The 20,289-nt window shown below is 40.3% G+C and overlaps 2 protein-coding genes across 4 annotated transcripts in view; both read right to left on the reverse strand.

Annotated features, from left to right (window-relative positions):
- LOC114641309 (olfactory receptor 10A2-like) overlaps positions 1-20,289 on the reverse strand; it is a 342,696-nt gene that overhangs the window by 282,845 nt on the left and 39,562 nt on the right. The window lies entirely within an intron of this gene.
- The window catches only part of LOC114641318 (olfactory receptor 13G1-like), a 56,824-nt gene that overhangs the window by 31,286 nt on the left and 5,249 nt on the right, over positions 1-20,289 (reverse strand). Inside the window, exon 2 of the mRNA XM_051926711.1 lies at positions 15,517-15,834. Within this exon, the coding sequence (XP_051782671.1) occupies positions 15,517-15,834 (318 nt within the window). The remainder of the gene's footprint in view (positions 1-15,516; positions 15,835-20,289) is intronic.

Raw genomic sequence — 20,289 nt, forward strand, 5'->3', positions numbered from 1 at the left:
CATTAGCTATCTTAGCTATCACTGCTTTCGTGCAACAGTATCAGTTACTGGCTGGGAGTCCGAAGGTCATGAGTTCGATCCTGCACAACTCCCTTTTGAGAAGTGTTCTTATTTTCACTATTTTAGAATAAAAAGATACATTTGATTTCAGTCTGTAACAGCTGGTGTAATTTATGATATTTGTAAAGGTTAGCTTTATTTTTTTTTAAATTCATTTTTCATTGTTTCAGTCGCGTTCAAGATCCTTCCCTATCGCCCCCCCACCTGACACTGCTGTTTTCACATAAAGACGCGCTATAGCTCTGCAGTGTATCACGATACATACGACCGCGTGTTTTTTCCCCCCCAATCTTGCCAGTCCCCACGTGTTGCTGTATGCTGTTTCTTTTGTACTCCAGGACATGCAGAGGAAAGCACAGTAAAGAGCAGTAACTTCAGCGCTATATGCAATCATCAGACACTCCCCATCTGATGCATAAAGACGTGCTAAAGCTCTGCAGTATACTTGTGACTGCATTGTCGTACCAGTGCTTGCGAACTGAAGTGTCTGCATGCACTTTTCGTGGCATTATACGTGTATTTTTTGAGCATGCCCATGTAGCTCAAACACAGGAACATACGTTGATGTAAAAGTATAACAAAACAAGTGCACTTTTATTCAAGACTATAACCGAAGAAAACAAAGCAAGTTACAGTAGGCGGTTGATATGACAGCTTGCGTGGTGGAATGCTAAGAACTGCTGATTTCCATTCTGTGCTATATAACTGTTAACATTTGAATCTGATGATTGCATATAGCGCTGTCTTGTTTAGTGTGCGCAAGAACATGCAGGTGGCCAGTTGCTGAGTGCTACAACGCACATTTTAAAAAAAGAAAGAGACAAATATATGTGACATTTTGAAGAAATCATTTTATGACGCGAATAGTACCAATCAGAAAACATCGTTGAAGTAATGCAATATTATTTGAAAACGAACAGCGTCAGGTTGGGTGTGAAGTTATACTGGCGCTGTTTGAGTCAGATCAGAAGCTGAATAAGCTGAAAAAGCTCCTGTTCTGACTCTAAGTAAAAAAGCATGAATTAATCAACAGAAATAACCGTGATCGACATTTTAAAGTTAACGATTCACAGTGCATACCAATTTATAAATTCAATGTCTATTTGAGGAAAAAAAAAAAAACACTTTCTTCAAAGCTGGGAATCGAACTCACGTCTCTGTAGCACGGTAGGGTAGCTGTGCTCCAAGTCTGCAAATCTTAGCGTTAAGCCACGGAAAGTGTTATAGCATCCTTGAACCTTTTGTGAAAGTGTTTATTTGATGTTTGGACTTCAGGCTTCACAGATTCTATAGTTTATGCCTACATTTTGTAACATTTATTACTAAAATATGAAAAAGTTTCTGTTTTAGCAATGTGTTTACACAGATTACTGTAGAAACAGAACACGCATGAAATGCATGTATTCCAAATAGCGATCTATTATTTCCATTCTAAAACTCCAGGAATTCAGTCATTCCCAGATAATCAAACAAGGCACGAGCTGGGAAAACTTAGTGAACGTTCTGCGACGGTGGGGGATGGAATAGCCGGCTACTCGCTGCTCGTCTTAATCGGCACATTTAGAAGACAAAAGAGAGGTGAGAACGGTTTTAAGGTGGGCCGGATCTACGAGTTTTTTCGTAGACTCTGGTAATTCTAGTGTTAAAGATAGACGAGTTTTAGTTTAGATTTGAAAAGTGAGAATAAATCAGTATTTCTAAGCTTGGATGGTAATGAGTTCCAGAGCTGGTGAGCAGAGCAACTGCTAGATAGATAGATAGATAGATAGATAGATAGATAGATAGATAGATAGATAGATAGATAGATAGATAGATAGATGATGTTAAAGGCACTATATAATAGAAATTTATTTGGCTTTTTTTACAGAAGATCTTTAAATAAAACCATAGATAGATAAGTCAGTATATACACATAGATCTGATATTCTGATGTAAACACTACAATGACTAAAAAGGAAAAAAAATTGAAAGAAAACTTCTGCCTCGGCAGTCCCAGTCCCAGTGAGGTGCTATACTCACGTATTGATGAATAATGGAGCCCCTGTAGTGTTTCTTTTGCTTTCATTGTGAAGCGTGGTGACGGACCGCCATTGTGCATTACGTGTAGTGTGATACTACCAGATGAAACTAAAGCCTTTCAGACTTGGATGCAAAGCCTGCTAGGCGCAGAAGTAAATCATTTGACTTTTTTAAATGAAAAAAAATGAAAATCTGAAGCATCACAAAGAATCATTCCAGTGTGCTTGTACATCAAGCCAGCAGGCACTCAGGGCTTCGTCTCATTGCACTTTGAACTCAGAAAAGTAAGAAAGCACCCTCAATGGCTGAACAGCTCGGCTTGCATTGTGCAATTGATGTGTGCCCCCAAATTCAGACGAGTCAGCCACCTGCAGATGAAGTCGTATTCCTCAATTCACTTGCCTCACTTTACTTGTGAATGTCGGACAGGTCAAGGTTACCCAATAAAAAGACAAAGAGAGACTCATTTTATTTCAGGATTAAATGCTCCATGTCAAGTAATTTTTGAAGGAGTAAAGCATGTATTTCATTTATTATGTAGACTGTATTTAAATGTTAAATATGTATTTATTGTGTTTTGTTAATGTGGGACATTCAGGAGCGTATTTTGACAAGTTTACATTAAAATTACTGCTAATAAAGAGTCATCACTCAACAAAAATGAGTTCAAAGGCAAAGAAGGTTGCGAATATGTAGAATGCACCCCAGTCAATAACACAGGACTTGATTTCTAAATGACAAATGATGGTTGAGCAGCACACACATAGTCCTTGTGCCTCCATTAAATGTCTGCCGGCATCTCAAAAGACTTCAGTTAGTTGAGCTCAAGCACTGACCTCTTCACAAATGGATCACTGCTGGCTTAGTATTTGCCCTAAACAAGAACGGAAGAGGACCTTTTTTAGTTGACATAACGCATGATGGCTTGACTATCTAGACATCATGATGAGTTAAACAGTTTATCGTACGTTGTGGTTTTCTCACACGGGTGAGTCAGGAAAATAACAGAAGCGATTTCAAAGCATTCATTAATATTCCTTATGAAAATGAAAAAGTCAACTTGGGACCTGCCAGTGCCAACAAGCCACTGCAGATTACCTATAATGCAGCAACCCAACTTGTATTCAACCTGCCATGATGTGGACGCACGTCACAAATCACTTCAGGTCGCTGCATTGGCCCACAGAGTAGTCAGAGGGTTACCACCTGTGGATATGGAGACACTGATGAGGTGACCTGCTCCTTCTCGACCACTTAGGTCATAAAGAGATCCTAGTTGGTGGAATGAGCTGCCCACCTCCATCCCGACTGCAGACTTGCTCGATATGTTCAAAAAGTGATTGAAAATCCAAGTGGTCTGTCAAATTGCTCAGGAGTGCTTTTGCTTTGTGGATATCAGCTGTCAAATTGTTAAATGATCATTTTCTGCTATGCTAGATTTAATGTGTTTCATTTGTGTGATTAGATTTTGTAACTTGTCCTGCTACATTTCTTCAAAACAGTACCCTACACTGATGTTTACTTGATAATATGGACCTCCTTCCTAATTTGCTTTGGATGAAAGCGTCTGCTAAGCAAATACACGTAAATGTGTCCAATTTTTGATTTGTGATAAGAATTGATAGTAACATAAGACAACATTTTCAGGGCATGTAGTCCATTTCATGGTTGGGGTTCTAACCTGACAGGACATCCCAGAAGCTCAAACATTAGACATACTGTATAAAAATGAAAGATCTATGTGTGTGTATGGAGCAGCCTGGTCTGCTTACGCTCAACCACAGCCACTAGATGGCGCATGCATGCACTTTTAATTTATTTCAGCACTTGCTACGAAAGACGTGTGTGCAGCAAACGCCGTCGCGCAACAACGACATTGTGGTAATAACACCAATGAAGAGACACAATGGCGAAGCAAAGCAAACTCTGTGGCTCAACAACGTGCAAGTGAAACACCTCAGCAAACTTTGTGCATCTGGAGGTTAATAAGACAGCTAAGATATGGTATCGCCAGTGTCTTCTTACGAAAGCCAGTGGGGCAGCAAGCACAGGTGGGTCCACGCCCTCTGCCCTGGGTGGTAATTCTTAAGAGTTACCTGATGTCTCTCTAGGTTCAAAAATATAGTAAAACTGCTAGGGAGTCTTCAGGTTGTTTTTTGCCCAGAAGACCACACGCAGCTAGTCCATACATATTTATGATTTTTTGTAGCAGGACGTTACTTCATCTACTAGATGGCAGTAGAACACTGTCCCGAGTATTACTCAAGCTTAACCCTGTAAATCAGATTGTTAACATGTCACCCCGAGTCTGAGTTTGGTTTATACTTAACTACAAAGAATTCTGAGCCCGAGTCACACCAACAAGATCAAAAATTTAAAAAAGTCAACTCAGGAACTGTTATGTACAATTTTGTATGGGTACCCAGAATTCATAGTAACTAACATAAAATAACATTTTTTAAGCCCTCTTAGGTGGAGTCTATCCTGACAGCACAGCCTGGACGCTCCATCACAGGGTCTATTGTAGGCACAGAGCAGGACAGTTTGACATCTGTGACAGAGCGACGGGCGCTGAGCAGACTCCTATCAATCATGGAGAATCCACTGCATCCACTGAACAGGATCATCTCCAGACAGAGGAGCAGCTTCAGTGACAGACTGCTGTCACCGTCCTGCTCCACTGACAGACTGAGGAGATCGTTCCTCCCCCAAACTATTAACATTAACTGTTAACATTATACAAAGTTATTGTCTGTTATACTTACATTTTTATTACTCTTTAATTTAATATTGTTTTTTTTTGTATCAGTATGCTGCTGCTGGAGTATGTGAATTTCCCCTTGGGATTAATAAAGTATCTATCTATCTATCTATCTATCTATCTATCTATCTATCTATCTATCTATCTATCTATCTATCTATCTATCTATCTATCTATCTATCTATCTATCTATCTATCTATCTATCTATCATGTGTGCACTCCTCATGGGCAACAAACAGCCACAGGCACTAGAGCTGTAGGGCAGCAGCACTAACCACTGGCCTGTCTTGCCACCCTCAAATCAGTACTGCAAATGTTGCCCACCATTTTCTGAAACTGCTCTTTCAGTTATGAGGTTGCAGAGACGCAAAGCCAAACCATTGCCTCCCCGTGCTCATGCAGGTCATATGGTGTTGTTTCTCCTACCTGCTTATTCTAGTACAGGTAGCGCTTTGAGTACTGAGAAAAGCGCTATATAAATATAATGAATTATTATTATTATTATTATGTACAGCGGCACCATTATAGACACAGTGTCTCGATGGGTCGTCCCAGGTCTCACTCACACCCCTCAGATAGTTTGCATCAACCTATTGTGCTCATGTTTGGGATGAGAGAGAATAACCAAGACGAGCCATAGTCAGATGAGTGACCTCAGTGAGATTTGAGCCCCATCTCCTATAAATTTTAAAAAGTCAACTCAGAAACCGTTATGTAACAATTTTGGATGGGTGCCCAGAATTGATAGTAACATAAGTTGATACTTCTTTAAGCCCTCCTAGGTGGAGTCTATCCTGACAGTACAGCCTGGAAGCTCACTCGCGCAATTTCGTCTATCTGTATACTTGTATATGGTTGAGATGACAATAAAGTTCACTTTGACTTTGACTTTGATATCTAAAAATGAAAGACCTCTGTGTATGTGTGTATGGAACTGTCTGCTCTGCTCACGCTCAATCACAGCCACTAGATGCATGCACTAAGTGCATGCATGCACTTTTAAATTATTTTGCCACTTGCTATGAAAGACCTGTGTACAGCAAATGGTGCGGGGCAACAACGACATCATGCTAATAACACAAATGGAGAGACATAATGTTGAAACAAAGCAAACTCCATGGCTCAACAATGTGCAAGTGAGATTTGAGCCCCATCTCCTATAAAGCAGCCCTACAGGTCACACAATCATACACTCTGAATCTTACAAAGAAATGCAATGAAGAATGAACAAGCTGAATATTTTTTAGAAGTCATAAATTATGAACTCACCTTTGAGTTTTTTTGGATTCCCTAACTTAATGTTTAGTACCTTCAAAACGAGACCTTTCCAAAATGGGAACAGCTCTCTTCCTTCTGACTTTCTTTACCTCCGATGTTACCTGACAGTCCACATATGTGACTAAAGCTTTGTTCACATATTTATTTCTGATGTTGTGTCTTATATTGAAAACCCGCCTTATCAAACTCTTCTCTTTATGTATACGTAATATTTGTAATGATGATAAATGTAAAATCACCAGCCCTCTTTTATATTTCCATGTCGTAGGAGCTTTCTGTATTTTCCTCTGGAGATCTTGTCACAAACATCACAAGGTATGGAGTCTTAGGAGACAGGAGACCAGTTGCTGTTCTCTGTAGACTGTCTAGAATAGAATTTAGACAAAACAAAGAGGCAGTCAAGTCCACAGGGGCTTCCCTGTAAGATGCTGATGAACTCGTCGAAATGCATTCATGAGTTGAGGCGTGCCAGAGCAGTGCAGCTCATTTGTATTGTTGGAAGTCCATGGTGGTTCTCAAAAATCTGTAGATATTGTGCTTGTCTGCATGTCACTTTTCAAAATTGGAGTCAGATGAACAGACAGTGAAACAGATATACACAAGTTTAAAATCCTCTGCCTGAGCCATTACATCAGCTTGAAAAATGGACCATGTTTGGTAAGTTAGGGGAGAAAGCTAACGCCCTGAACCAATTTCTTTAATAGATTTCCCTCCCTCTGCCACCTTCTTACAAAAAGAAAAGTGCCCCCCCACACCATCTCTACAACATCATCACCTCCTACCACAACAACTGGAATGGTCCATCATGAGTCCACCTTTGACCATCAGTGTGGCCTGTCCATAACCTGAAGACCAAGTATGGAGACAACTGAACTGTGGGACAAGATGGAGTCAGTCCTCGAGTTCTTAAGGCCTGTGTTGACACCTGTTCAGTCTGTCCCTATCATCCAGCAAAACATTCTGCATTGTTCCTGATCCAAAGAAGGCAGATGCCTCTTCATCTGATGACTACAGACCAGTGGCACTTATGTCTCACATCATGAAGACCTTTGAGAGCCTGGTCCTGGACTATATGAGTCCTGTTGTGGTAGACCTCCTAGACCCACCGCAGGGGTACAAAGAATGTAGTGGAGGATGCAATTATCTCTCTGCTCTACATGGCTGGGCAAAGCTGGCAGATCTGTGAGACTGATATTTTTTGATTTCTCCAGCACCTTCAACACCATCCTGCCAACCCTGTTAAGGGGTAAAATCAGAGATCTGCAGGAGGATGAGCCTTTTAGCGTCTTGGATATCGGGCAGATTAGAGTTTGAGAAACTCAATGACTGTGTGAACACCACTGGAGCACCACAAGGAACAGACCTGTCTCCTGTTATCTTTACTCTGTACACCTCAGAGTATAAATATAATACCAGTTCATGTCACTTGCAGAAATTCTGCACTTATGAGGTCTATTGATAAAGGGGGTGAGACAGAGGAGAAAAGTCGGGTGGAGAATGTGGTGCAAAGAGAATTGTCTGCAACTTAACATCAGCAACACCACGGAACTGCTTACTGATTTATACCACACCAAACAGCCTCTAAGTCTGGTAACTATTCAGGGAGTTGATGCAGAGGTGGTCCACTACTACAAGTACTTGGGGGTCCACATCAATGACAGGTTGTACTGGTCTAGGAACACACAGGAGCTATTGAAGAAAGGGCTGAACAGGCTCTTTTTTCTTAGAAGTCTGTGTTCCTTTAATATGAGAAGTGACATCCTTGGCATCTTCTATAACTCTGTAGGGGACAGTGTGGTGGGCTGGGTTGCTAACATCACAGCAAGATAGGAACACCAAATCAACAAGCTATTAAAAGGCCACTCTAAGTTATGGGATGCACTCACGACCCCCTGGAGGTCAAAACTGAATGCCATTATGAACAATGCTGCATATTCTCTCTCTAACACACTGACACTGAGGACTTTCAGCTAACAAATTATTAAGCAGAAGTGCCTCAGGAAACGTGATGGGGGCTCCTTTATACCATAAAGCCCATGTATACAATACTGTATTTATTTATTTATATATTTATTTATTTGAAGAGATTCTGCAAAAAGCCAAGTTTCCCTCTGAGGACAAATAGAGCATGCATCTATCTATCTATCTATCTATCTATCTATCTATCTATCTATCTATCTATCTATCTATCTATCTATCTATCTATCTATCTATCTATCTATCTACAGTGCATCCGGAAAGTATTCACAGCACATCACTTTTTCCACATTTTGTTATGTTACGGCCTTATTCCAAAATTGATTAAATTCATTTTTTTCCTCAGAATTCTACACACAACACCCCATAATGACAACGTGAAAAAAGTTTACTTGAGATTTTTGCAAATTTATTAAAAATAAAAAAATTGAGAAAGCACATGTACATAAGTTTTCACAGCCTTGCCATGAAGCTCCAAATTGAGCTCAGGTGAATCCTGTTTCCCCTGATCATCCTTGAGATGTTTCTTCAGCTTCATTGGAGTCCACCTGTGGTAAATTTAGTTGACTGGACATGATTTGGAAAGACACACACCTGTCTATATAAGGTCCCACAGTTGACAGTTCATGTCAGAGCACAAACCAAGCATGAAGTCAAAGGAATTGTCTGTAGACCTTACGAAACAGGATTGTCTCAAGGCACAAATCTGGGGAAGGTTACAGAAAAATTTCTGCTGCTTTGAAGGTCCCAATGAGCACAGTGGCCTCCATCATCCGTAAGTGGAAGAAGTTCGAAACCACCAGGACTCTTCCTAGAGCTGGCCTGCCATCTAAACTGAGCGATCAGGGGAGAAGGGCCTTAGTCAGGGAGGTGACAAAGAACCCGATGGTCACTCTGTCAGAGCTCCAGAGAGAGGAGAACCTTCCAAAAGAAAACCATCTCTGCAGCAATCCACCAATCAGGCCTGTATGGTAGAGTGGCCCAGACGGAAGCCACTCTTAGTAAAAGGCACATGGCAGCCCGCCTGGAGTTTGTCAAAAGGCACCTGAAGGACTCTCAGACCATGAGAAAGAAAATTCTCTGGTCTGATGAGACAAAGATTCAACTCTTTGGTGTGAATGCCAGGCGTCACGTATGGAAGAAACCAGGCACCATCCCTACAGTGAAGCATGGTGGTGGCAGCATCATGCTGTGGGGATGTTTTTCAGCAGCAGGAACTGGGAGACTAGTCAGGATAAAGGGAAAGATGACTGCAGCAATGTGCAGAGACCATCCTGGATGAAAACCTGCTCCAGAGCGCTCTTGACCTCAGACTGGGGCGACGGTTCATCTTTCAGCAGGACAACGACCCTAAGCACACAGCCAAGATATCAAAGGAGTGGCTTCAGGACAACTCTGTGAATGTCCTTGAATGGCCCAGCCAGAGCCCAGACTTGAATCCGATTGAACATCTCTGGAGAGATCTTAAAATGGCTGTGCACCGACGCTTCCCATCCAACCTGATGGAGCTTGAGAGGTGCTGCAAAGAGGAATGGGCGAAACTGGCCAAGGATAGGTGTGCCAGGCTAGAATTGCTGCCAAAGGTGCATCGACAAAGTATTGAGCAAAGGCTGTGAATACTTATGTATATGAGATTTCTCAGTTTTTTTTATTTTTAATAAATTTGCAAAAACCTCAAGTAAACTTTTTTCACGTTGTCATTATGGGGTGTTGTGTGTAGAATTCTGAGGAAAAAAATGAATTTAATCCATTTTGGAATAAGGCTGTAACATAACAAAATGTGGAAAAGTGATGCGCTGTGAATACTTTCTGGATGCACTGTATCTATCAATTATATAGTGCTTTTCACATCTATCTATCTATCTATCTATCTATCTATCTATCTATCTATCTATCTATCTATCTATCTATCTATCTATCTATCTATCTATCTATTATATAGTGCTTTTCATATCTATCTATCTATCTATCTATCTATCTATCTATCTATCTATCTATCTATCTATCTATTATATAGTGCTTTTCATATCTATCTATCTATCTATCTATCTATCTATCTATCTATCTATCTATCTATCTATCTATTATATAGTGCTTTTCATATCTATCTATCTATCTATCTATCTATCTATCTATCTATCTATCTATCTATCTATCTATCTATCTATCTATCTATCTATTATATAGTGCTTTTCATATCTATCTATCTATCTATCTATCTATCTATCTATCTATCTATCTATCTATCTATCTATCTATCTATCTATCTATCTATCTATCTATCTATCTATCTATTTAATGCCATTATGGTGTTGTCGGCTTCTGATCATGTTTAGGGTGCTGTATAACACACCAATGGAAGGACTAGGACATGATAAACGTGTTCCTGTAGTAAACTTCTGATATGTTTTTAAATTCATGCTCTTATGAAATCAGGCGCTTGTGTTGGTAAATGTAGGATTATCTGACAGTTAGGTTCAACATATTCTGGTGCTTTGGAGGACTTAGTGGGCTATTCTGAAAGTTTTTGTTTGGTTGCTTCATCAAAGTCAGAGATTTCATTTTTTAATTAGCACAGAGTCATATACAAAAATAACAGTAATAATACATGTATTATTAGAATATGTAAAGTACATTTTTTGAATAGTATTGTAAATACACAGATGTCATATAGTTAACCACTATAAGCCTAAACAGGCTTTTGCTGGCTAAAAACAGATTTCAGACAGCAGGTTCCAACTCAAGCGATTTATAAAATTCTCTTCTTATTTATTGGCTGTGGCTTTCATAACAGAGAGATATTGAAACCTGCGGGGCACTGCTGCCGATCAAATATCTACTGGTGCCAAGATAAAAGCTGCAGGGTCATCAGCATCCCCTCCCAGATTTTTCTTCTGACTAATCCCGGAACATCTCAGGATGGTGAAGTAATGGACCAGGATGTCTCTCTGCCACTCCCTGCCGATGGATTTAGATCCTCAGAGAACCTTCTTGGCTAACTATCTGATATCTTAAGTCCTCCAGCTCTTCTCAGCCTCCTGTGCAAGATCTTTTATTGCCTATTGTAGCATTTGAGGCAGTCACCCCAAGGTCTTTAAGGATGTGCTTTACTGCAAAGCTTACAAATCCAGAGCAGCTAACCCCCACTGGCTAATTTGTGACTCTCAGTTCCTTCCCAGTAGTACATGCATCTGAATTCTATCCACTTAAAAAAGAAATGCAAATATTGTATACAGAAAAGAACTTAGTTAGTTACATAGTAATCCTGATGCAATCATTTAACCAATGGTAGGGTTACCTGGTAGGTAACCACCCACACAATTCAGGTCAGGACTCAGACTACGAATGCAATGAATGTAATTACTCCAGACCTACAGGCTGTCAAATAAACTAACCACACACCATGGTGCAGCGTAAAGGGGCTTCGTCTCTGACGTTGACGTCCGAGGTTTGATTCCAAGAGGGGAGCAGTAGAGTGTGTACGCCTGATGAGCCCAAATGAGGGCAAAACACGTGTCGCGTTCTCTTTGCATTATTTGACAGTAAACTATGCAATATATATATATATATATGTGTGTGTGTGTGTGTGTGTGTGTGTGTGTGTGTGTGATATACACGAAGGGCAATATCAAACAACATCCATCCATCCATCCATTGTCCAACCCGCTGAATCCGAACACAGGGTCACGGGGGTCTGCTGGAGCCAATCCCAGCCAACACAGGGCACAAGGCAGGAAACAATCCTGGGCAGGGTGCCAACCCACCGCAGGACACACACCAAACACACCCACACACCAAGCACACACTAGGGCCAATTTAGAATCGCCAATCCACCTAACCTGCATGTCTTTGGAATGTGGGAGGAAACCGGAGCGCCCGGAGGAAACCCACGCAGACACGGGAGAGAACATGCAAACTCCACGCAGAGAGGACCCGGGAATCGAACCCAGGTCCCCAGATCTCCCAACTGCGAGGCAGCAGCGCTACCCACTGCGCCACCGTGCCGCCTATCAAACAACATGTAACATAAAATTATGGTTGCCTAACCTTTTCCCTTTTATAGAAAAAGGCACATAACTTATGAATTCTGATTGTCCTGGTCAAATTGCTTTGTTTTTTATTAGACACCATTTTGCATAACTGTTGTTAGGGTCACCCCCCATGTTTCTAGGGAAGATGTCTTTGGTAGTCGTGACCTCGAGATCATCAGCATGACATTATAAAAGGTCATTGTGTCCACCAAGCTTTTTCTGATCTGCAGATAAATCCTGTAAAACCCCCCAAAAAAAACTCTTTCTGCAGTAGATCTTGCTTGATTTTGACTTCTTGCCTGATTTTTGCCAGTCGTCTGGGTTTCAGATACTTTGTTTTGTCACTCGTGTGTGTAGGGGGCAGCTGAAGGGCTCTAGTGACTGCAGTTCTACCGCTGCTGCAGGGGTTGGCTCTGTGCCCTAATGTAATGCCTTTCTCTATTCCTTCCTTTACAGATTGGTTGACTGACGACTAGAACACCTCTGATGTCACTTCCAGTTACCATCCACCTGGACCCTCCTCTTCCTGTCAAATAGGCCAAAAACACCATCTTGGGACAATTCTGTTTTGAACTCGTGTCTGCAGAGACGGGTCTGCAATAATTGAATGTTTTTTATTTTATTTTGCTGCAACCAATTATACAAGGTCGACAGTGTTGCACCCCAACTGATTATCGTTGTCATCTCTTTCTGTTACAGTTTATATTTTATTTGTTTGTTTGGCCTTTTGCACGATTCTCTGGTTTGTCCCAGAAAATTAGTTATCTGTTTCCTGCCAAGCCAGTACACTGATCTTTTAATTCACGTGGTTAAGAAAGATAAGTTCTTTAGTTAGTTATTACATTTTCATTTGTTTGTTCACAGCCAGTCTACACTGGCTTACAGCCCATAATCAGTTTGTTTCTGCGCAAGATGTTGCTCTTCACTTTCTAAATGGATTTAGGAAAAAACGTACAACAGCTAGACTGTCTCCTTCACAAGCGTATTATGCTTCAGTTACAGTGACACCAACACAGTAATACATTAGCTCAGGGTTTCTTCTTCTTTCACGTGACCCAATCTTACCCTTCTTATTGTCTTCTTGGAGAATCGCCACCGATTATGACGATTGCTTAAACAACTAACTACACACTTTTCAAACCATACATGGCCCATTCCCATAAACTCTGCATTAGCTGGCTTTATTCTAACTACTAAGTTACAATTAAAAGTGCTTGGAATCAAAGTTTGTGAATTCCTTTCCTTGTCAGCTTTCTCCAACATGCGGAGGAAATTTAACCATGCTGTTCTTTCTTCTTCCTTCCATCTTCCTTTTCTTTGCCTTGTTTTCATGGTCTGGTTGTGGGCAGTAGTGCAGGTTTTGTCTTTGAGGTTTTTACTAGCAAAGTTATTCTTGCTGGGAAACTGGTGATCAGTCAGCTTCCATCGTTAGCAAGGTGAACATTTGAATTTTACTTATGGTCTAGCTGTTGCTCGTGCGCTTGCTTTCCTTAACAAAGTTTGGGCTTCTTTTCCTCCTCCTCATCCAACTCAATTCAGACAAGCCCTCCACCCTTCTAATCCTGCACTGGATCATTTCGGAATGAAAGGGATTGCTCCAACCCTTGTTAAGACCAAACCCTGTAGGTTATGGGGTCCTGCTTTGGACAGCAGGAGTAACGGCCTGTTGGAGAACAATGAGCTTGAGAGAATAAGCACAGATTTAGGGTTTGCAAGGGTTTTTTTAATGGAAAGAATAGACATCTTGCCAATGGTTTCTTAAAGACACATAAGCCCATACTTTATGGTTGACTATTAGAGCAAAGTTTCTACCATCAAGGCTGCCAATGGTCGAGTTATGGCCCTTTGCATAAGCTTGTGAATACAGATGGGAATACAGATGGCTCCTCAAATAGGCATCTCTGGACACCCACTTGGCAAATGGTAATTTTATCAAATAAGGTATAGAGGCCCAGTCAAGATACACCTACCATTAACTGTGTCTGGTAGCGGCTACACAGGCCAAGGACTTGTGTTCCTGGTAAGGTGTTTTACAACAGTAAATGGAGAAAAACCAACAATGTCAGTCTGTCTTTCATTGTGATGAGTGGAAGTTTACTTAATACAGGAAATGTACAGTACATATAAAATAATCACAAACATCCACATATTGTAATGATATCTAACAGATTGTAGATTAATGGAGCAGATAATTTTAAAATGCAGGGTGAGTCAAAATTATGTTAACACTATTGGACTATTTTTATCTCAACCACACCTTTCTGGGTCGATGGATAGGTCGTGATGGACCATTGCCATGGCTTCCACACTCCTCTTGATTTGACACCCTGTGATTTCTGGTTATGGGGTATGGTGATGGAGCGCATATATAGCAGGAAAGTTCATGATATCAATGACCTGAAGGACAGAATATGGACTGTGGTATCACCTATTCCGCGCGAAATGTCTTTCCAGGCTTTAAATGGTACTGTTGCTCGTTGTTTTTTTGTGTGTTGAACATGATGGCGAACAGGTTGAGACATTCCTGTAAATCATTTTGCACATATGAAGTATGTTTTCTGAATAAATTGTTTCTGCCATTCAAGTGTTAACATAATTTTGACTCACCCTGTAATGCCTATAATGTAATAAAATTTGAAGATCTTTAGTAATAGCTTCACACCACAATGAGGTGTTCCTGTTCATGAGATCATTTTGAAATTCACATTTAATTCAACTTCCCGTTCCTTTCCCACAGAATTTATGGTTGTTGAGTTATTCTCTTCCCAGTGAAAAGTTTCTTTATTGCATTTTTCATTTCCATGTTCCTAAAACTGTAGATGATGGGATTGATCATCGGGGGGACAATAGTAGAGATAATAATCATAGTGTCGTAGGTTTCGGTTAGCAGGTTTACTCCTATTCCGGGTAAAATTAAAGCTGTCAGCATTGGCAAATAGAAGAGCAACACCACGAGCAGGTGTGTGACGACCACGTCGAAGACTTTTCCTTTGCCTTCAGATGATGAAATCTTCAGGGCTGCATAGGCAATCTTACCATATGAAAAGAGGATTATTGCCAAAGTTCCCAAACCAATTGTGGTTGCGCTTGTTGACAGAAAACCTAAGTATTTAGCATTTTCATTGCAAGAAGCATGAACCATAGTGGCATAATCGCAGAAACAATTAGGTAGGACATTAGTGCGACAAAAAGAAAGTTCAGGGACAAATATCATATATACTGTCATTGGCACGCCACAGAGAACATTGCATAATAAGATTGCTACCCACACGGTTCGGCCATTTACAAGCTGAGGGTATCTCAATGGGTGAATCACAGCGATATAGCGGTCACACGCCATAAGACCTAAAAGAAAGCATTCAACTATCTCAAGATGAAAGACCACGTACATCTGAAGCACACAGGCGTGGTATGGTACTGGAGAAGTGTCAAAGAGAAGAAGAGCCATCATTTTAGGGATGAGGTTAGTGTTGTTTAGCAAGTCTATAATAGCCAGGATAGCAATCAAAACAAACATGGGAGTGTGGAGTTGGTGGTTCAGGATTATTGCCAGGAGGACCAAAATGTTTCCAACAAGGGTCACCAGATAAATGATAGCCAAGGCAACAACTGTGAAGCTTCGAATTTGTGATGTGACTTCACAGTGCAGCACAAACTCCGACACAAAGACGCTTGCATTGCGCATCACTGTAGATTCCATCTTTAACCTGAAACAATAAAAAGAAAGAATGGTGAATGTTTGTAGTTGCAGTGTTGCGTGTGGTAATGGAGTCAGCACAGCATGTTTCTCCCAGATGATTAGTGTAATGAGATATAGAGTACAGCATTAGTCGTAATTGTTTCGTTACACTTAACAGAAGTTTCTGATGAGTGCCAGGATGGGGACCAGCTTCCCCATTGCCCTGTTTTGAATGAGCAGGTTTAGAAATTGGATGGATGGATTAAAGGACGGATGGATGGTCATGCAGAAATCAAAGCACTTGGAGTCTGGTATTCTATATGGAGTTTCCTTGGGCATTTCAAAAACAACCAGTATGAGTCGAAGTGAGCAGCTGAGTATTGCGTTTGTTTCTTCGCGAGTATGTGGAATACCCTGGGTGCCCACAGCTTTGGCATCACCCACTTCTTGGGAAATTGGGGATGGACTAGGACAATGAGGACAGATACAACAAAGTCGGTACAAAAGTGCAAAATGCTTTGATTTAAAAATGAGTTGTTCAGTTTCTTTGGTTGTTAAGAGTTTGAGCTCTGAATGCAGAGCCTGCCTTTTTCTATGAAGAGCCTCACTTGGTCATCTGGAATGTTCTTGATCTATTCTAGTAATTTCGCTGGTTAGCTCTGATACCTTCTTGGTTTCTAATTTATTTATGTGGAAAATATATGAAATAATATGTCCTCTTAAGAAGGCCTTTAGAGTTTCCCAGAGTATTCCTGCGGAGACCTCAGATGATGTATTTGTTTTTAGAAAGAAACTGATTTGTTTTGATATAAATTCTGTACTGTTCCCATCTACTAATAGAAGTGGGTTAAGACGCAATCTGCGAGATGAGTATGTGGGGCATAATGATTTTAGCTCCAAGATCAGAGGGGGATGGTCGGAAATAACAATAGCGTCATACTTGCAAGATTTCATTGTAGGTAAGAAATTATTATCTATAAAAAATAATCAATTCTTGAGTAGCAATGATGCACTGGTGAGTAGAAGGAATATGCTCTTGAGTTTGGGTTTAGAAACCTCCAGGGGTCTGTTAAGTTGTGGTCAGTTAAAAACTGTGTAATTGTCTTTGCAGTGCTAGACGTCATCACCCCTGTGACAGGAGACCTATCTAAGAGTGGATTTAAAGCACAATTAAAGTCCCCAGCCATTATAATTTTATGAGTGATCACTTTGGGAATGGATGCAAATTCATTTTGCATGAATTCCCTATCATCGACATTGGGTGCATAAACATTTGTCAAAATCACTTTACAGTTAAATAAATTGCCCATGACAATCACATATCTCCCTTCAGGATCAGATACTACATCTGATACCACAAATGAGACTGTTCTATGTATGAGAATTCCCACACCTCTAGTTTTCTTTGTAAAGCTGGAATTAACATTTGGCCAGTCCAATCTTTTAGCAACTGGAACTGATCCTTGCTTAGTAAGTGGGTCTCCTGTAAAAATACTATTTCAGCGTTCAGACCTGTGAAAGGTGAAAGAATACTTTCTTTCTCTTTAATTCGTGATTCAGGCCTTTAACATTCCAGCTCACAAAGTTAACTGTCCCATCATGGAGACATTGACTCTGAATTTTTGATGTCATTTTGTAGTCTTAACTGGACGTGAGACAGCTTTAACCTTAATTTCCAATTTTCCCACGAGTTATTGCCATGCAGCATATTGTTATGTTGGTAATAATAATTATAAGGATTAAAAGGATAGATTAGATATAGCTTGCTCTCTTTCTCTCCCCCCTTATCCCCCCCCCCCCCATTTTGCCTCCCCATGTGAGGCTGGACCCCACTTCATAAAGTCCCAGTCCTCTAATATACCTAGAAACAGAGCACCAAAACAAAATTAACCCCCCCAGCAGCGGCGTTTAAGGACTAAAAACTAGAGATATCTATTGCCTAAATATTATAAGCATAAAATATAATCTTCAACAGTCTTGAAATATTAAGATAGTAAATCCAGTGAGTGGTGTTATAAAGTGGCCCTGGATAAGCATAGTAAACCCTAATGCAATAATCACAATAACAATAAACCAAGGGTATGATGTTAAACAATCTCCTTTAGAATAGTAAAAGAAGAAAAAAAAAATACTTTTATTTCTTCCACACATACGTGTATAATTGTAATTAAAACATAAACAGAAAGTGGCCGAGAAGAGAAAAGGATTTATAATTATGGTACCAGTATCATTGCAAGCGGATCAGACAGCAGGTAATATCTCCTTGCCATGCCATGACAGGATGCGACTCACTATTGTATTTCAAAAAAGTGTCAGGATCAGCATTCTTAACTCCTTTTCTGCTTCCTCCGTGGTGGAGATGTAATATTTGTCTAGAATATTCACTTTCAGTTTGGCAGGATACAAGTGGCTGTATCTGATATCAGCTTTCCGTAACCGCTGTTTAATATTGTAAAAAGCGGCACGTTTAGCAGCTGATGAGGGTGAAAAATCAGGGAAAATACGAATGTGGTTATTTTCAAATATAATCTCTTGTTTCTGTCTGAGAAGTGACATTACATTAAGCTTAAATTGTAATCTCTCGAAGCGAACAATTAGAGTCCTATGTTTAGAGGCATTTGATTCACGTATGCGATAAGCTGCCGCTATCTCGTTATCTGATTTAAAGTCCTCTCCAATTATTTTTGAGAATAGTTCAGCTACGAGTTTCACTGGGTTTGGACTTTCACGATTCTCAGGTAGACCTTCGATTCTAATATTATTCCTTCTTCATCCATCTTCCAGAGCTGCAAGTCTGTCTCCAAGTTTTTTGCATTTGGAATTCGCAGCTGTAGCTTTGCCATCAGCAGTAGATGCCAAATGTTCAACTGTTTCAATTCGAATCTTGAATGTCTGCTTAGCATCTTCCTGATGATCGGCAAGTGCTCTCAGTTTGAACACATTTTCCTCAATGTGTTCTCAATTTTACCCAGCATACCTTTAAAGGCTGCATCAAAGTGATTATATATACGTTTTTCCAAGTCTTTATTATCCTGCTGCATCTCCAGCCGCAGCTTCTCGCTTTCTTTCTTTATATTTTTCTGAATGTCTTTCTTGAGCTCATTTAGGGCCGTGGCCATTGTTGCGGTCATTACCTTCAGTCTGGACAGATCATTTCAGCTTTTGTGCTCCGTGGGTGAAGTGGCAATCTTCGTTACAGCTGATGCTTCTGGCTCGTGAGGAGTAGATGAAAGAGTGGACTGCAAGGCCATTTCCAGTTTCAAGTGATCTTCTGGAATCGGCAAGCTATCGTGACCTGCATCACTTGCACCTTCGCTCCCATTTTCGCTCTCAACTGGAGATGATGCAGTGGAGTGGGGTCCTGGGAAGTCTGTGCTTTCGCCTGCCTGTTCCAGGTCAGTCTCTGAAAGGCTGTACCTTGCACTTGGACTTGATACCTGTCTAGATTTGGATGTAGCTTCAGGTTTCTTTTCATTTTCTTTCTAACCCCCTTTCTTGTTACTTATGTTTATATACTGTAGTAGAAACTCCTCGGGTTGGGTAAATACAGGATACCTCGGGATAATAAGAAATAAGAGAAAAAATAAAGCCACTGCTAATGGAGCTCCACTTCAGACGTCCATCTCCCGTAATGGACAAGACCTACTGTTTATAAATCAAGATACAGTATCATTACTATGAACACGGAAAGAAAGCTAATAAGCACTTGGCTCAACAAATCTACAAGCAAGAAGTTCGCAATGCAATCCCAGCAATCACCAGCACGAACAGAAATAAAATCATTGATCATAAAAATATAATGCACACATATTGAGACTACTATAAATCCTTATATTCTACAGAGTTTAAAAAAGACAACACACAGTCTAATGCATTTCTAGATGCATTATAGATACCACAAATAGATACTCCTAGTGCAGAGGAATTGGATAAACCTCTGGCGCTATCAGAATTACTAGATGCTATAAAGTCACTTCAGAGTGGGAAAGCAGCAGGCCCTGATGGCTACCCTGTCGAATGTTATAAGAAATTCTCCACTCCCCTCTTATTAGCAACATTTACCGAAGGTAGAGACAATCAATTTCTACCTCAAACTTTTAGCATTAGCATTAATCACCATCTTTCCTAAACAAAATAAGGTCTTATTACAATGTGCATCATGCAGACCAATTTCACTTCTGAATAATGATGTTAGGATACTCTCCAAAGTCCTAGCTAGAAGGATGGAGAAAGTGCTGCCTTCAGTAATATCACAAGATCAAACTGAATTTATTAAAGGCCGACACTTAGCTTCCAATCTTCGACACCTATTTAATGTAATATATTCACCTGCAAAGTCTAACACCCCAGAGATATTATTATTGTTGGATGCAGAAAACGCATTTGATATGATTGAATGGAACTACCTTTTCACTACATTAGAGAAATTTGGGTTTGGCCCAAACATTTATAGATGGATCAAACTACTGTATACCAATCCAGA

This window comes from Erpetoichthys calabaricus, chromosome 4 (assembly GCF_900747795.2).
Source record: "Erpetoichthys calabaricus chromosome 4, fErpCal1.3, whole genome shotgun sequence".
In the NCBI taxonomy this organism is placed as follows: Eukaryota; Metazoa; Chordata; class Cladistia; order Polypteriformes; family Polypteridae; genus Erpetoichthys; species Erpetoichthys calabaricus.